The sequence below is a fragment of the Temnothorax nylanderi genome, unplaced genomic scaffold (genome assembly GCF_030848795.1).
Source record: "Temnothorax nylanderi isolate EJ_2023f unplaced genomic scaffold, tnyl_v1.0 TNYL_tig0892_pilon, whole genome shotgun sequence".
NCBI lineage: Eukaryota > Metazoa > Arthropoda > Insecta > Hymenoptera > Formicidae > Temnothorax > Temnothorax nylanderi.
The window spans coordinates 1-15688 of NW_027249954.1; the positions used below are offsets into that span (position 1 = coordinate 1).

General features: G+C 48.7%; 2 protein-coding genes and 1 long non-coding RNA gene across 3 annotated transcripts; 2 read left to right on the forward strand and 1 right to left on the reverse strand.

Annotated features, from left to right (window-relative positions):
* The first annotated feature begins 3845 nt into the window (after positions 1–3845).
* Positions 3846–5087, forward strand: LOC139785819 (uncharacterized). The gene has a single exon (XM_071724990.1). It carries the CDS (start codon positions 3846–3848, stop codon positions 5085–5087), a length of 1242 nt encoding a protein of 413 aa, XP_071581091.1.
* A 1602-nt stretch (positions 5088–6689) lies between these two features.
* LOC139785818 (uncharacterized) lies at positions 6690–7921 on the reverse strand. Its single transcript, XR_011722092.1, has 2 exons — positions 7168–7921; positions 6690–7058 (listed from the first exon to the last, which is right to left on the reverse strand). It is a non-coding gene; the product is annotated as an uncharacterized lncRNA (long non-coding RNA).
* A 49-nt stretch (positions 7922–7970) lies between these two features.
* Positions 7971–9578, forward strand: LOC139785821 (matrix metalloproteinase-18-like). The gene has a single exon (XM_071724991.1). The coding sequence runs from the start codon at positions 7971–7973 to the stop codon at positions 9576–9578; it is 1608 nt and encodes a 535-aa protein (XP_071581092.1).
* Positions 9579–15688: the final 6110 nt, after the last annotated feature.

The window sequence follows — 15688 nt, forward strand, 5'->3', positions numbered from 1 at the left end:
CTGTAATCGCTCCAGGTCGGCGCCAGCATCGTCGTTCGTCGTCGTCGTTCTCGCTGTCCTTCTTCGCTCTTTTCGTCGCTTTCATTTTTCTCGCGAACGTAAAGTTACCACCATCCGTCGTCGTCGTCAATTTTGTCCGACACTTTACTCTTACGTTCCACGTCATCGGCGAGCCGTTCAGAGGTTTGACGATAGGCTCGTACTCTTTCCAGAGCGATCTCGCTCTCCATTTTTCCAGCCCTGAGAGCGGCGTATTTTCTGCGAATCGATGCGCGCGTTTTGGCTATCTCTCGCACGGTCCTCTCTCCCACGACCGCGCTCATACTCGCGTCGTTCGGCGAGGTGCACTGATCGGCTCTACAGCACGGCAAAGTCGTGGAACCCCCGTCTGTACCGTCCGCCTCGCAACGCGCTGTCCTTGTCTATCACGGCAAAACCGTAGGTGCGTCGCCAACACTCGCGACAGAAGGCGCGAAACTCGTCGTACGACATATCGATGTTCACGTGATCGTCGTACACGTGTCGCAGATTGGTGCCGTCCTGCCTGAACAGGATCAACAGATTTGCGTTATCGCGCACGAGATGTTTCGGTATTTAGCGTACGTCTGACAAAGATAGAAGCAATCGATATTCGAATGTCGACCCATAGAAAGTACTCTCTCATTCGGTCCTGCTTGTCGCAGGCCACGTCGTCGAAGACGAAGACCGAGTCGGGAAGCGCCTCGTCGGGTGGAATGACGTCGCGATTATCGGAAAATGCGCGATAGCTGATCTCGTCCATAGGCTCGAACAATCGTTCGAGGTATCGATACTTCGGTTGTTGCAGAGATTTCGAGTACACGTATACGTTCTCGAAACGAAGACCGTGCGGTTGTTCCAACAGACTCAGTAGAACGTTCGTCTTACCGCAATTCGAGGGACCGCAAATGATGCAACGTACGACGTTCGGCAGGAGAGGACCGTGCCTGCGCGATTCTCCGTTTCCTCTCTCGCCCGCGCCTGACCTCGCCAGCGTTTACGATCCAGATTCGAGACTCCTATCGTCACCGACTGTCGCACGAATCGCATTTTGCCCTCTCTCGGTCTTTTCCGCGAGCGCGCGCTAGCTCGATTCGTTCGCGATGAGCTCCTCGATCGCCGGAAAGGGTGAGGGAAGCGCGGACGTTTCGTTTCGTTTCGTTGCGCGTGCGCAAACGCCTCGCGCGCGGGTATAATAGCGCGAGCGTGACGCCGTATTCGTATAAAAATTAGTCTAAAAGCAACCATTCGTTCGCGCGCATCGGTGATCGAGATGTTTCCCATACTGACGGAGAGGCACGATATTCTCAATCTAACGGCCGAGGATCTGGAATTCGTTCCGAAGATCGTTCTGTTGCGCAATTTTGAGAAATACGTGCACCTGCTGTGGGACCGTTTGCCGGAACATATAAAAAAGGATCCCGAGACGCAGAGATATCGCCCGTGTATGGAACATTACAATCGTCCGTGGCAGCGAACACACATAGACGGTCCACCGCCGCTCATCAAGGACTGCTACGTATGCAATAGCGTGCTCGCTATGAACGGTGAGTCATCGACTTCCCGTTCGAAGTAAGAAGAAATAAATCCTCCCACAACCGCGACCGAATGCGCGGCGCCGGTCTACTCAATCGCGCGATAAACGCTCTTCCCTTCGAGCTGCACATACCCGGCTATCAATTTTGTGGACCCGGTACGCGTCTAGCGAAAAGACTAGCGCGCGGTGAAGAAGGCATCATCCGTTGGACGCGGCGTGTCGAGAGCACGACGTCGCGTATTCGCGAAGCGGCGAGCTCGCCGAGCGACACGTCGCCGATCGACAGCTCGCCGAGAGGGCGCGCGAGCGCGTCACCGCGAAGGATTCCACGGCTGGTGAGAGACTCGCCGCGGCGGCTGTATGGGCGGCTATGAAGGCGAAGACGAAACTGGGCATGGGTATGGAACGCAAAAGGAAAACGAGGAAAGGAATGGGATTGAGGAGAAACACGAAGACAAGAAGGAAGAGCGAGAGAAAGAAGCGGAGAATACTTCCGACAGCGAAACGCGGCGGCTTCTTGCCTTTTCTACCGATGCTGGGCGCGCTTGGTTCCTTGATCGGTGGCGCGGCTGGCGTGGCCAAAGCGGTGAGCGCCGGCAAAGCGGCGCAGCGACAACTCGACGAATTGCAGCGACACAATCGCGCGATGGAGGGTCGCGGGTTGTACCTCGCGCCGTATAAGAAGCGCGGGGGTGGCGCGAGGAGAGTCGTTGAAAAAAAAAATTTCGCGGAAGAAGCCGACGTTAGTGCATCTACCTCCGTACGGCGTCACGACGAACGAGCAGCTCGATCGATCGGCGCGTCGCCTACGCATACCGTTCTTCCGTGGGGTGTTTATGCGCGACGCTCTGCCAACGAGGGTGCGATGTGCGGAGTGCGGGCATCGTGAATCTCGACGACGCGGTGGGTCCGGGCACGCATTGGGTCGCTTACGCGAAAAAAGGGAACGTTGTGATTTACTTCGACGCGTTTGGAAATCTCCGTCCGCCGAGGGAGCTCGCGCGATATCTCGGCGAGAGCGCGATCGTGACGTACAATCGTCGCGCGTTTCAGACATTCGATCAGAGAATCTGTGGACAGCTGTGCCTGCGATTTCTTCGCGAGATCGATTGGGGGAGTGGTGGACGATTCTCCCGCGATGTCGCTGACGCTCACGTTGACCGGAACCAGCAGCGTTCTCACGGTGAGTCACTTTCCCGCTTTGGATCTGAGCGATGGCGAATATGAGCTGGGTTTAGCGACTTTTGAGACGTACAATTCGATACCGAACGTTACGTCCGCGAACAATCGCTTCTACTTCGGCGAGGACGACCGGAGAATCGTCGTTCCGGAAGGATCGTACGAGCTGCGAGCCGTGAACAGATATCTGCGCGCCGCTCTTCTTTATCGCGAACGTCGCGCGCGTGAGAGAGAAAAAATTAAAGAGAAAGGAGGAAAACTGCAGACCGATGACGCTGGACGGGTAAAAGATAAAAACCGAACGGAGAAGGACGACGGTTATCACATATACGAGGACGAAGACGACGATGACGATGACGGTTATGGTATATACGAGGACGACGATGAGAACGACGACGATGACGGCGGTGATAGAACGATACTCGCTCTTCGCGCCAACGAGAATACCATGAGGAGTGAGATAAAGTGCGCCTACAGAGTGAATTTTACAAAACCAAACAACATCGGTTCTCTTTTGGGTTTCTCGCGCGATCGTATCCTAAAACCGAACAAATGGTACGTTTCCGACGGACCCGTTGACGTCATGAGCGTGAACATAATTCGCATCGAATGCAGCATCACCACGGAGCGTACAGCAACGGACGGTCGGTGCACGCGATACACGAATTCGCGCCGAAAGTTCCACCGGGATATAAACTGTCGGAGACTCCGACGCAGATCATTTACCTCCCGATCGTCGCGCGAAACGTCACCGATATCACGGTGCGAGTCGTGGATCAGAAAGATCGCTTGATCGACTTTCGCGGTGAGGAGATAACGATTAGACTGCACATACGTCGTCGTCGCAGTTAGTGTGTGTGTGTGATACCTCCACGACCTGAAGAAAAAAGAGCGAGAGGAGGGATGCTCGTTCTGAACGGATCTAGCGCGAATTGTGCGAACGAGCGAGCTAGCCCGTTCTACGACGAGATCGGAAGCGTGGGGAAGAGAAGAGGTGGAGGAGGAAGGAGAGCCGTTCTCAGCAACGCCAACGTCAGGTTCCTACGATCGTTGGGTCTCGCCGTGAGAAACGCGTCGCCGCCGCGTCGTTTCCACATCGAAAGAAAAGGTTATGGCCGACATCCTGAATATCGGCGGTGAGCCGATTTTCGACGAGCGCATCGTTGGAATCGAGACTCACACGTATAACCCATACGTCAACACGACGTTCGGGCACAACGACGAGATACGAATACCCATACAGCAGCAGGATCTTTATACGCTGCCGTGCGACAGTTTCCTATACATTGAGGGGCGACTCTACGACGACGGCGCGACGACGGAGGAGCAATACGCGAAATTAGTTAACAACTGCGTCGCGTTTATGTTCGACGAAATTCGATACGAACTCGACGGAGTGGAGATCGACCGGTGTAGAAACGTCGGAATAACCAGCACGATAAAGAACTACGTGTCGCTAACCGTCGAACGAGCCAGAAGATTGCAGAACGCCGGATGGAGTTATCCAACAAACGAATCGAATCTGAACAGCGCATCCCATCAATTCAACTTTTGCGTACCTTTGAACAATCTGTTGGGTTTCTGCGAGGACTATAAACGCGTGGTGATAAATGCGCGACACGAGCTTATCCTGATACGCGCTCGTAACGACGTCAACTGCGTCGTAGATCCGAAAAAAACCGTGCCGAGAGATCCAACCAAGGATCCTAAAATTACGTTGCTGAAGGTGCAATGGCGTATGCCTCACGTGGCGTTAAACGACGTGACTAAGTTATCGTTGTTGCGAACGTTGGAGAGCGGACGATTTCTGAGCGCGGGTTTTCGCTCTTGGGACCTGTACGAATTTCCCCTGCTGCAGAACACAACCAAGCATTCGTGGGCCGTGAAAGCCGCGCCACAATTGGAGAAGCCGCGATACGTCATATTCGCGCTGCAGACCGGACGGCGAAACGAATTCACGGAGGACGCCTCGAGGTTCGATCATTGCGCGCTCGCCAACGTAAAATTGTATCTCAACTCGGAATTCTATCCCTACGACGACGTGAACGCGGATTTCGAAAGCGACAAGTTCGCCGTGCTGTACGAGATGTACGCGAAATTTCGAGGAGCGTACTACGGGGACAGTCGCGACGACGCGCTCTTTTCCCCGCGCGAATTCGCGCGGGTAGCTCCACTCGTGGTAATTGATTGTTTCCGTCAAAACGATTCGGTGAAGAGCGCCACCGTGGACGTGCGCATCGAATTCGAAAACAAGGAAAACGTTCCGCCGAAAACCACCGCCTTTTGTCTCATCGTTCACGATCGCGTCATCGAGTACAGTCCGCTGACCAACGTGGTGCGCAAAATTATCTAACGGAAAAATGCGGTTGTAGAATATCGCATCCCGGAAGCGAGGGATATATAAATTCGAGGATCCTTCCATTGTTCTTCAGACTCTGTTAAGAACGAGCAGTTTAAGCACATCCTTAAACGAACATTATTACATATTTCTTTCCAACGCGCTGACTCAATGGCCACAGCAGCAAGAACGACGACGACGATCTTCGTCGACCTACAGGGATTCGTAGTGGGTGACAGATTCGTCGCGAAGGAGGTGGCCGTGCTGCGAAGCGAGACGCGCGTACTGACGCATCACGTGTTTCGCGCGCCGATGAATTGGGATCTGCTGACGAGCGCCGAGAAGGCAAGGGCCGGCTGGCTGATGGCGAACCATCACGGCCTCCGTTGGGAGGATGGGGACACAGACTATCGCCTAGCGAAGACCATTATTCGACGCGCGGTGCGCGACAACCTGGAAGAAACGTGGGAGAGAGAAGAGACGCCCGGCGCGCGAATCTATGTAAAAGGTCTCGAGAAGAAGAGGTGGCTGGAGGAGATTCTCGGCGACGTCGACGCGACGATCGGGGCCATCGACGCCGAGTACGACGACATCGATTGGTTGGAGATTCTTCGCGCCGATCGCGCGTTTCGCTGCGGACGTCATCAACGGTGCTGCGCGATGGAGAACGTGATGAAGTTGCGCGACTGGTGGATCGAACGACGCGAATGTCTCTCCAACATCGACTCCACAGATTAAATGTAAAAAAACATATTACTCGTATGACATAATTGCATTTTTAATGTATTGCTCATTTTTAAATTGTATTACTTATTTTTATTGTATTAATCATTTTTTTATTCCATATGTATCCGTCTATCTATATTGTATTTACTCATTTTTTACACCATCATGTATATTCTTCTATCCATATTGTATTAAATAATAAACTGATATAAAATCAACGAACAATGCGATATTCCTTTTCTTCACATACCTATACCCCGTATTCTATGTATATATTATAAGCTGTCGGTACGTAAAAATGGTTGGGCGCGGGAGCGCGATAATGCCGAGTGCGTAAAAATGGCCGGTCGCGGAAACGCGATATTTTCAACGAGATAAACAGAGAGAAACGAGAGCGCGAAACGGGAGAGAACGATAGCGTCGAACGCGAGACGGGTGGGAGCGATAGCGCGATACGGAAACGAACGAGAAGCCGAGACGCTCCAGCGCGAGGCGTGGATACGAGCGCGAGTGAGCGATAACGCCATACGAGCGCGAGTGAGCGATAACGCCAAGCGTGTGATTGGATGGGGTAGGGAGCGGTAAAGGAAACACGATATCAATAACAGAAGCGTACACCGCAAAACATATCCTTCTTATATAAAAGAAAAGGACACTTCTATTTTATAACGGAATATACAATGTTAAAACGGATTTCTTTCGTATCCATTTTATTTAAGTGTGACTGACGCTATTCTTAACGTGACACTTTATATATAATATATATTTTAAAATCCTTTAAGACTGGTAGTGATTATTGTTAAGACAAACGTTATAACGAATAATGTAAAAGGACATGGTCATTGGTTGCAGTTTTAATGCGGACCAAAAATAACATAACTATGGTGGAGGTTATTCTTTATAATATTATTATTTTTCATATTGTACATATTTTTTCATATATTTGTAAATATTTATTAAAATTTATTAAAATTTATTTTTTTGTTTTTACACTTTTTTATTTACTTTTGGGAGGGCCAACCCTCAGGGACGTCGTCGTCGTCGATGTTGATCACTCTATTATCCTCTCGATTTTCCACACGATTCCCCTCGTCGTCATCGTCTCTCTCTCTCTCGCGACCGCACCGTCCCGCCGGTCCCGCACCTGGCTCCTCGATCGGTGAAGCCAGTCGCGCAACATCGCGATGCATCCCACGAACTTTGGTAACGAACAATCGTATTTGGTTGCGCGACTTCTTCATTAGGGAGGCGATGATGGCTCTACACAAAATATGAATATAATAAATATAAATATAAATATAAATATAAATATAAACATGAATATAAATATAAACACTGTCATGTAATTATGTTTAATAAATCTACTTACGTTCGCTCCAGCATTACGGAGTCCTCGTCAATGCGAACAGTTAATTGTATGCAGGCGGGAACTTTTTCCGTGATATTTCTTAAACGCAGCTGCAGCTGCCGCACCGAATCGGAATACTCGTCCACCGTTCTCGCCAGGGACGTGGTGTGGATTTGCAATAAATCGACGAGACTTTTTATGTCATTTAGTTTTTCCATCGTCTTTGTTTCACTACGTTTAAAAGAGATTGTTCGTGTTAAAACTGTGGATAGACTACACCCAAGTCTAGTCTCGAGTTCTTTATATACCGAGAAAATGTGACAAAAGAAGGATATTGTGGTAAAAAAATACTAAGAATAGCATTTTTACATCGAGGAAAAGAATGCATCGAGGAAAAGAATGCATCTTATCAAACCGACTCATCCGCCGGAATCGTCGACGCAGTTTTTCCATCCCGAAACCCCCACCACGACACCTATCCACGTCGAGGAAATGCGACAAATGTAGGATATTGCGGTAAAAAATGTAATAAGAATAGCATTTTCGCATCGTGGAAAAAATGCATCTTATCAAACCGACTCATTCGTTGAAATCTTCGACGCGCAATTTTTTCCACCCGAAACCCCCACCACCACACCTATCCGCGCCGAGGAAATGCGACAAAAGCGCAATTTTTTCCACCCGAGACCCCGCCGCCACCTATCCGCGCTATCGCTAACGAGCGTCCTCGCGTAAACATTCACATCCGGAACGCTCATCGCGATCGCGCTCAAACCGCAACGCACCGTCATCACAGTTCTACCGTCTCTCTCTCGCTCTCGACGATGTGGCTCACACGCGTCATCGCGTTAACCGCGTGTTTTATCGCCGTGAGGTGCATCAATCCCACGGACGAGAATTACACACTCGCATTCGATTATCTGCAGAAATACGGATATCTGACCGAAGATGTGGACGCGGTTCCGGCTCAGAGACGAAACGACGTTCTTCGCAAAGCCGTCGAAGATTTTCAGAAATACTACGATTTACCCGGCGACGGAACGCCTAACAACAAAACGCTGCAAATGATGAGTAAACCGCGATGCGGTTTTCGAGATATCCTGAAGCACGGAACGAGAGCGAGTTTATCCAAATGGCCAAAAACGCACCTGACGTGGGATTTTTTCGTAGCCACCGAGAACGAGTTAAACACGGCGCGGGCCGCGTTCGACCTGTGGTCGCAGCATTCAGCATTGACGTTCGAACGCTCCGAAACGAATCCTGACATTATAATATCTTGGCGACGCCTACGTCACAGTAACACGAATATCAAGGCAAACGGACCACATTGCTCGGCCAAATTCGACGGTCCCGGTAACGTGCTCGCCCACGCGTCTCTCCCGACGGACGAAGCGGGATTCGTCTCCGAGGTGCACGTCGACGGGGACGAGCCGTGGCACATTCACGTCAGTAAAAATCCCTCTGATAAGTTCTCCCTACAATTCACGCTGACGCACGAGATCGGTCACTCTCTCGGATTGTTGCACAATAAGCGCCCGACTTCGGTGATGTTCGCGTACTCGCCCGTCAAGCAGTATCCGGTCAAGCTCGACAATTTCGACATTATGGACATTCAACGTTTGTACGGTGAAAAACTGGCGAACGAGCCCTCGCAGACGCCGGCGCCACCGCCGCCGCAGCCGCCGCAGCCATCGCCGGACCTGTGCAGCATTGATCGCGTAAACGTGATATTGATTTTGGAAAATCGAATGTACATCTCGTACAAGCGTTACGTTTGGTCGATCGATCTGGACGGTAGGACGTACAACGGACCGTTAGCCCTTTCAAATCACATGAGCTTTCTTCAGAACAATTACACACGCATAGCCGCCGCCTATCAATCCCCGTCCGGTGATCTCATGGTGTTCGTAAATAATTTGGTATACAGGGTTCAATATCCTAAATTTAGTCTGAGACCAGATTGGCCGAAGACCTTGCAACAACTCGGCTTTCCCGAAAAAACGATAATCAACGGAGCGGTAAACACCTACAGAGGACGTTCCTTCGTGGTGTTTAACGGTAACTCGGTAGCCGAAGTAGACGAATGTGCGAAGAGAGTTGTCAGATTTACACCTCTCGAAACGACGTTTCCCGGAATACCGACCGGTGTGACGTCGATCATCCGATACGTCGACGGCAATCTGTACTTCACCACTCGGACGCAGTTCTACAAATTCAACGAATTTACGAAGGCCGTCACAGCGGCTGGTAAATTCGATCTACGGATGCTGAATATCGTCTGCCCTAAGGCCGAACTGTTGCAACAGTTGCGCGATCTCCTCGATCGAATCGTACGCCTCAACGATTTAACGTCAGCGGCGAGCGATTCGTACGATGACGACGACGACGGCGGCGTTCGGCTTTCCGATCGCCGTATCCGCCGAAGGAAGTAGAGAACTGCGCAAATTCCCACACCACACCGCACATCGCGCGATATATAGTAAGAACTTTTCTACTTATACCGATGTGTCCCCCCAAAGCATCAGTATCGCATCGTCAGCCGAATACGACGCGTCGGATAAAAAAATCAGAAACGAACGATACTACAGCGCGTGCGAAATGTTCTCGACGCTGACCGATCGACCCGCGCCGAAGGGTTTTTCCCCTCGCGAGACGGATTCGGAGATGAACGACGACTGCAAGATACGAAGAATCGATTTGACGGACGATCATCTTCATCGGGAGTCGCGTTCCAGCTCTCATCCCCCCACCGACATGCCCGTTGACGTGCCTGCGGTGCGCGTCCTAACGACGCGTTATCTGCTGACGACGACTGGCTACAAATACTTAGCCTTAGGTATCACGATTAAGTCACCGTGGTACAGTATACCCACGCCTTCGTACGTGGATATCGCCCTGGGAGACAAACAAGGCAGGGAAGTCTCTCTGACGCTCGATATGTGGAAAGGACTGGTCGAGCGCAAACGCGACGTATTATCGTGTATGCGATCCACCCCCGTCGACGGAACCCGCTCCCCCTCACCGATAACAATCGGAGACATGACGCTGCGATTCGGAATGATCAACAACCTGCCGATCCTGCGTATTGAGCTACCCAACGCGGCTCGTGTGGCGATGTCGCTCAAAACCGTGCTCACGCTGTACGATCTCCGATTTTGCGTCAATCGCATCCTCTCGGCGCTGAACGCGGCGACCGAGGAAATCGACGCGAAGTATTCGCGCTATCGGGAGATAGCCGCCAACGCTATCAAGACTGGCACTTCGGCTAAAAATGCGATACTGAAGAGCGAATTCTTCGATCCTAACAACATCGTCGACTGTGAAATTACCGCGCTCTGTTTCCGATCATAATGTCGCGACGCGTGTCTGCAAATGTATATTCATACGCGCAAAATAATGTGAGCGCACGTCGACATACGTATAATTTTAGTTTTTCAAAATAAAAAAATTCATGTCTCATCTGTGTGTTCTCTGTCTTTCTTTTTCCTTTTTTCATCATCTCTACGCGATCCCGCGCTCCCCAGATCCCCGACTCCGCTAGCTCCACAATCGCCGCGATCGCGTCATCCGCGATACGGGATGAAACGACCTTCGAACCGAGGAAAAACAACAACGAAGAAAGGTAATCGGGACCCGCGAAATGAACGACCTTGAACGCATTTTCGTGGAACGTCTCTCGAGGAGCGACCTTGAACAAGTTCGAACGCGTTCAAACGCGTTCAAACGCGTTCGATCTCCTTCTCCGCGCGCGGTCGATAACGCGCGACGCTCATATTTTCCCAAGAGAATCAGTTAGCGCGCGACGACCGACGCGGGAGGACGCGCGATTTCCGCGCGCGGTCGGTAATACTTCTAGCCTCAGGCCGGTCGCGGGGGGTGAGGGGCGCGGGGAAATCGGGCGAGGGGGGAGCGCGCCTGACCAATCACCGTCTTGCCTTTCCGTTATAGAAAAGTAGTACGGAAAGGCCGGTCGGTGATTGGTCAGGCGCGCCCCCCCCTCGCCCGATTCCCCCGCGCCCCTCACCCCCCGCGGCCGGCCCGAGCTCGGAGTACCTGTTACATAGCTACTATCGTATACCTTCCTTCCTCTTTCCTATCCATTATTTGTCCTAACTCCTGCATACTCCCTTCCATTTCCTCCTTTTTTGCATACACCCCTACAATTTTCCAACTCTCCCCACCTATCCTTACCTTTCCAACTATCAGTCCCTCCCTACTTATTTCGATTTCAGTTCCCTTCTCCTTTAAACCTTTTCTCATCCCCATTAACATCCCTCCCATCGCTCTCCCTTTTTTATTCTTCCTCTTCGCCCATTGCACTCCCCAATCGTACTTTTTTGGCAGCCTACCCCTTACTCTTTCCCAACCCTTTTCTCCTATCCACGTCTCCATCAAAACTATCACATCTTCCTTCTTCAGCCCCTCCCAGAATTCCTTATCTTTATTTTCCAAACCCGCTATATTCCAGAATACTACCCTCCAGTCCGTCCTTCTCCCCCCTTCCTCGTCCCATCTGACCTCTGTCTCTTTATCTTTCGCCACATTGTAAACTCTCCTTCCCTCCTCTCTCTCTCCCCTCTCTTCCTCCTCCCTTTCCTCCTCTCCCACTCCTTTCTCCACATTCTCTTTCTTCTCCTTCCCTTTTTCTACTTCTCTCCCCTCTGCCCTATCCGCTCCCTCTCCCCCTTCTATTCCCCCTGCTTTTGTCCTTCATCTCTCTTGCCTTCTTCCTCTTTCCCTTGTCCTGCCTCCCAACACCTCCCTCTGCTATCTCTGAGTACGCCTCTTACCTCATCCCACATCCACCACTCCCCCTCTATCCATACCTTTCCCTGCCCTATCCGCACTCTTTTTCCCTCTCCTCTCGCCTTCCAAGCAATTTGATTTACCCTCCATTTTATCCTCCTTTCTTCCCATGTTAAATCTTCCTCTATCCAAATACTTCCATCTCTCAATTTCCACTTATTTCTTATTATTCTTGCCTTCTCCTCCTCACTTCCTACTCTTACCACTGCCATACTTCCCTTCTCTCTCCTTCCAGCATCTATTTTTCTAATTTCCTCTATCTTAGCCTCCACTCCTATCTTTTTCATCACCTCCTCTATCCCCCCCTTTATTCCTCCCTCCTCCTCTTTTACTCCTTTAATCACAATGTTTCTCTTCCTTTCTCCCCTCTCCTTCATTTCACACCTCCTTTCCAGCCTTTCTACCCTTTCCTTCCAATCAGACTCCTCCCTCCCCTCCCCCCTTCTCAGTCCTTGCGCTTCCTTCTGCACCTTTTCCTCCCTCTTGCCCACCCTCCTTATACTCCATTCTCATCCCTTCCAGTTTTCTTTCCAAATCATCAATTCTCCTCTTAAATTCCTCTCTCTCCGCGCTCCACTTCTCCTCTCGCACTCTTAACTCGTTCCTTATCTTCTCTACTTCCCTTCCTTGCTCCTTAAAGCCCTCCCTTAACTCTTCCCTCATGCTCCTAAAACCCTCTCTCAATTCGTTAATTATCCCCCTCAACTCTTTCTCACCTACCTCCGTTTCCGCTTTAGGCGACCTTGCCGTCATATTTCTTCTCTTGAAAGCCGTATCCTTATCTTCCCCCTCACTCTTATCTAAATCCTCTCTCTTCCTTTTCCAAAACTCTTCTAAGGTTCCCGTGCTTCCCGTGCTCCCCGTACTCCCCCTTCTGGCTCTATCCTTTTCTTTTACTTTATCTATCGCTTTCTTTATCTCCGTTCCGCTTTCTTTCTCTTCGCTCATCTCTACCTCCTCAATGTCTCACTTCTCCCTCTACCCGTGCTATACTTTATGTTCTGCCACGCACAACCGCACGTACCTCCGTTCGTCTGCCGAGTCGCCCCTCTACACCGCCTCTTGTTCTCGCCCTACCCAGCGCTCCGCACGCGTCTCGGCTTACCTATCGCGTCGCCCCTCTACACCAACTATCGTTCGTGCCGTACGCTTTGTCTGAGCCCTGTCACTTTTCCTCCTTATACCCCCTTTTTCCACTCCTCCACCACTCTCCCCTCTCTCCTCCACGCTCACTCACCTTTACTCCTCCCTTCTCGCACACTCTCGCCTTCCTCAGCTTCCTCTGACTCTCCTTAATCTTCCCTTTAAACTCGCACACTCTCACACGCTATCAACTCACTCGTCCCGGAAACGGAAGTTTCTACTTATGTTATACACAATATTTATTATTTGACACATATGCACGCATATGTCAAAACGACTACGCAAACTCATGAACTTACTACTTCAACAGTGTTACTAATCCGTAGAAATTAAAATTGTGTTGCCTAGGGGTTTTTGTTGGTACCAACATTATCTCATCTAGTTAGGGAAAATGTCGTGTAACCAGAATTGTATTAAATTACAACTCGTGAAACTATTCTGCTGACGATTTAGAGGTTAAGGGCGCGGATGTGACCGAACATTTGATCAAGGATCTGTAGGACTTACTTGGATATAAGTATTTAAGGTCGCCACTGTGTTTTAAGCGATCACACAGAACGCTGATATTCTCGGTCGCCTTGCTCGAGAAGCTTCCTTCTCCTTCCTTCCTAAAATATTATCTTCCGGCTGCGTGGCTCGTCACGTTTTTCGGCACGATGTCTATCGACAAGGGCACGTACTCGCACTCGGTTCGCGTTTCAGATAATGGAATTATCGGATAGGAAATGTGAATGAATATTTAGATTTGTATTTAATAATAACAAAAATAAATGTATATATTTGCTTCGGCACAAAGTACACGAAATAAAGAGAAAAGTTATCTCTGAAACTGGTAACGGATGTTAACCGGGCTCAATCCCGAATCTTAAACTCTACTCGCTTTATAAAATACGCTACGCGAAAAACTATCTTTCCTCTGAACGTATCGCAAGATATTTCCGAATGATTCTATATGGAATAACCGACGTTCACTGTTCGACGATTTCCCAGGGAAAGACCTCGAGCGGTTGCTCGAGCTAGCTTATATACCCTCACTGGGCTGGCGTTCCCACCCACAGGCTCTCAACCAATGAGAATCGGTTGCGAAGCCCGTATTCGCTTTCTCTCTCTATCATGTAGTCGACTGGTCTGAACACGCTCGATGTAAACAAACTAAGATATCGTATTACCTCGCCGGCTCGAAGCTCGCGGCTTGCATCAAAGCAATGGAATTTTAATCGATTCTTCGAAAAGACATGCGACTACATGAATAACATAACTTATTCTTTTAGCAAACAAATATATGTAATAAAATTGATGAATCCTGCAAATATCACTCCCGACATTAATTCTTATTAATTTCCTTTGATATATACATTCTCGCACGCTATACAATAAGTACGGATTTCCCTGCTCATTACATAATTATCTAATCCCGTATGTACATTCGTTCATGCATACATCAATTAATTCCTTCTTTTATTTTCAGATTCATCACGCTGGCTTTAAGACTCTTCAGGATTCACCAGGTAAGTATCGGTAAGTATGTAATATAATTACTTTTTCTCCCTTTTGGCCAAAGTAAAATAAAACGCTTATTACTCTTGTAAAAGGCATCCAACGTATTTATATATGTTCGCGCTACATGATTCTATCGTTAATATTTATTTAACACGCTTAATTCGAAATATCACGTAACTGACCTATGGTAACGCAATAATTATATACGTGTCTAAATGCAATTCTCACTTTATATATGTCTTTCTTTTATCACCACAATATACTTTATGCAATAAAACACGCATATATATCATTAATTAATTATTTCATAAAAATAATAAAAATCTTTAATACTGGCTCGAATTGAGTAATCGATGGCTCGTTGGATTCGTTTTACCTCTCAAAACTTATATCTATAGATAAAATATCAAAATTACGCCAATTACGGATTTTGACCCTAATAGGTGCATTTCTTAATTACTGCCTCAAAATGAATTTAAATAGCATAGGATGGTTTCTCACATCCCTCTGAACATAAATCTATCGTAATATCACGAAAATATACGATAATTAACAATTTTGCAAAATTTAGTAAAAATCCGTAATTATGGAAAAATTCAAAGTTTTTTCCCATAGGTGACTTTAGTTGGTTCCTCTGAACACGAATATCAAATACAAACTTGAAAAAGTTAATTAATACGAGTTTTGACCCCGAATGGTCATTTTTTGAATTATGATGAAAATTGCATAAGTCACGTCAGATTCTCTTTCCATGTGTCCCCACGAACACGTATCGTTGAATCATCATAATTCGACTTAACAACAATTTTCACCACTTTATTGAAAATCTTTAAATAATTAAAAAGTTTGAAATTAAACTACATGGATCGCTTCTAGGGATCACTAGGAATCGTTTAAGACGATTCGCAACTCAATCGGTCGCTAATTGGCAAAGTGCACCATAAATGGTGAAAACTCGTAATAATGAAAAATATTAATGTTTAACTATATGGGCGGTCTCTGTATGACAAGACAAATCGTTTAAGCCCTTAAAACTTGAAATCGCATCATAAATGGCGAAGTTGCCCCCGAGGGGTGAAATTCTAAAATAAAG

Coding starts and splice junctions, on each gene's coding strand:
- LOC139785821 (XM_071724991.1), top strand. CDS start 7,971: ATGTGGCTCACACGCGTCATCGCGTTAACCGCGTGTTTTATCGCCGTG.
- LOC139785819 (XM_071724990.1), top strand. CDS start 3,846: ATGGCCGACATCCTGAATATCGGCGGTGAGCCGATTTTCGACGAGCGC.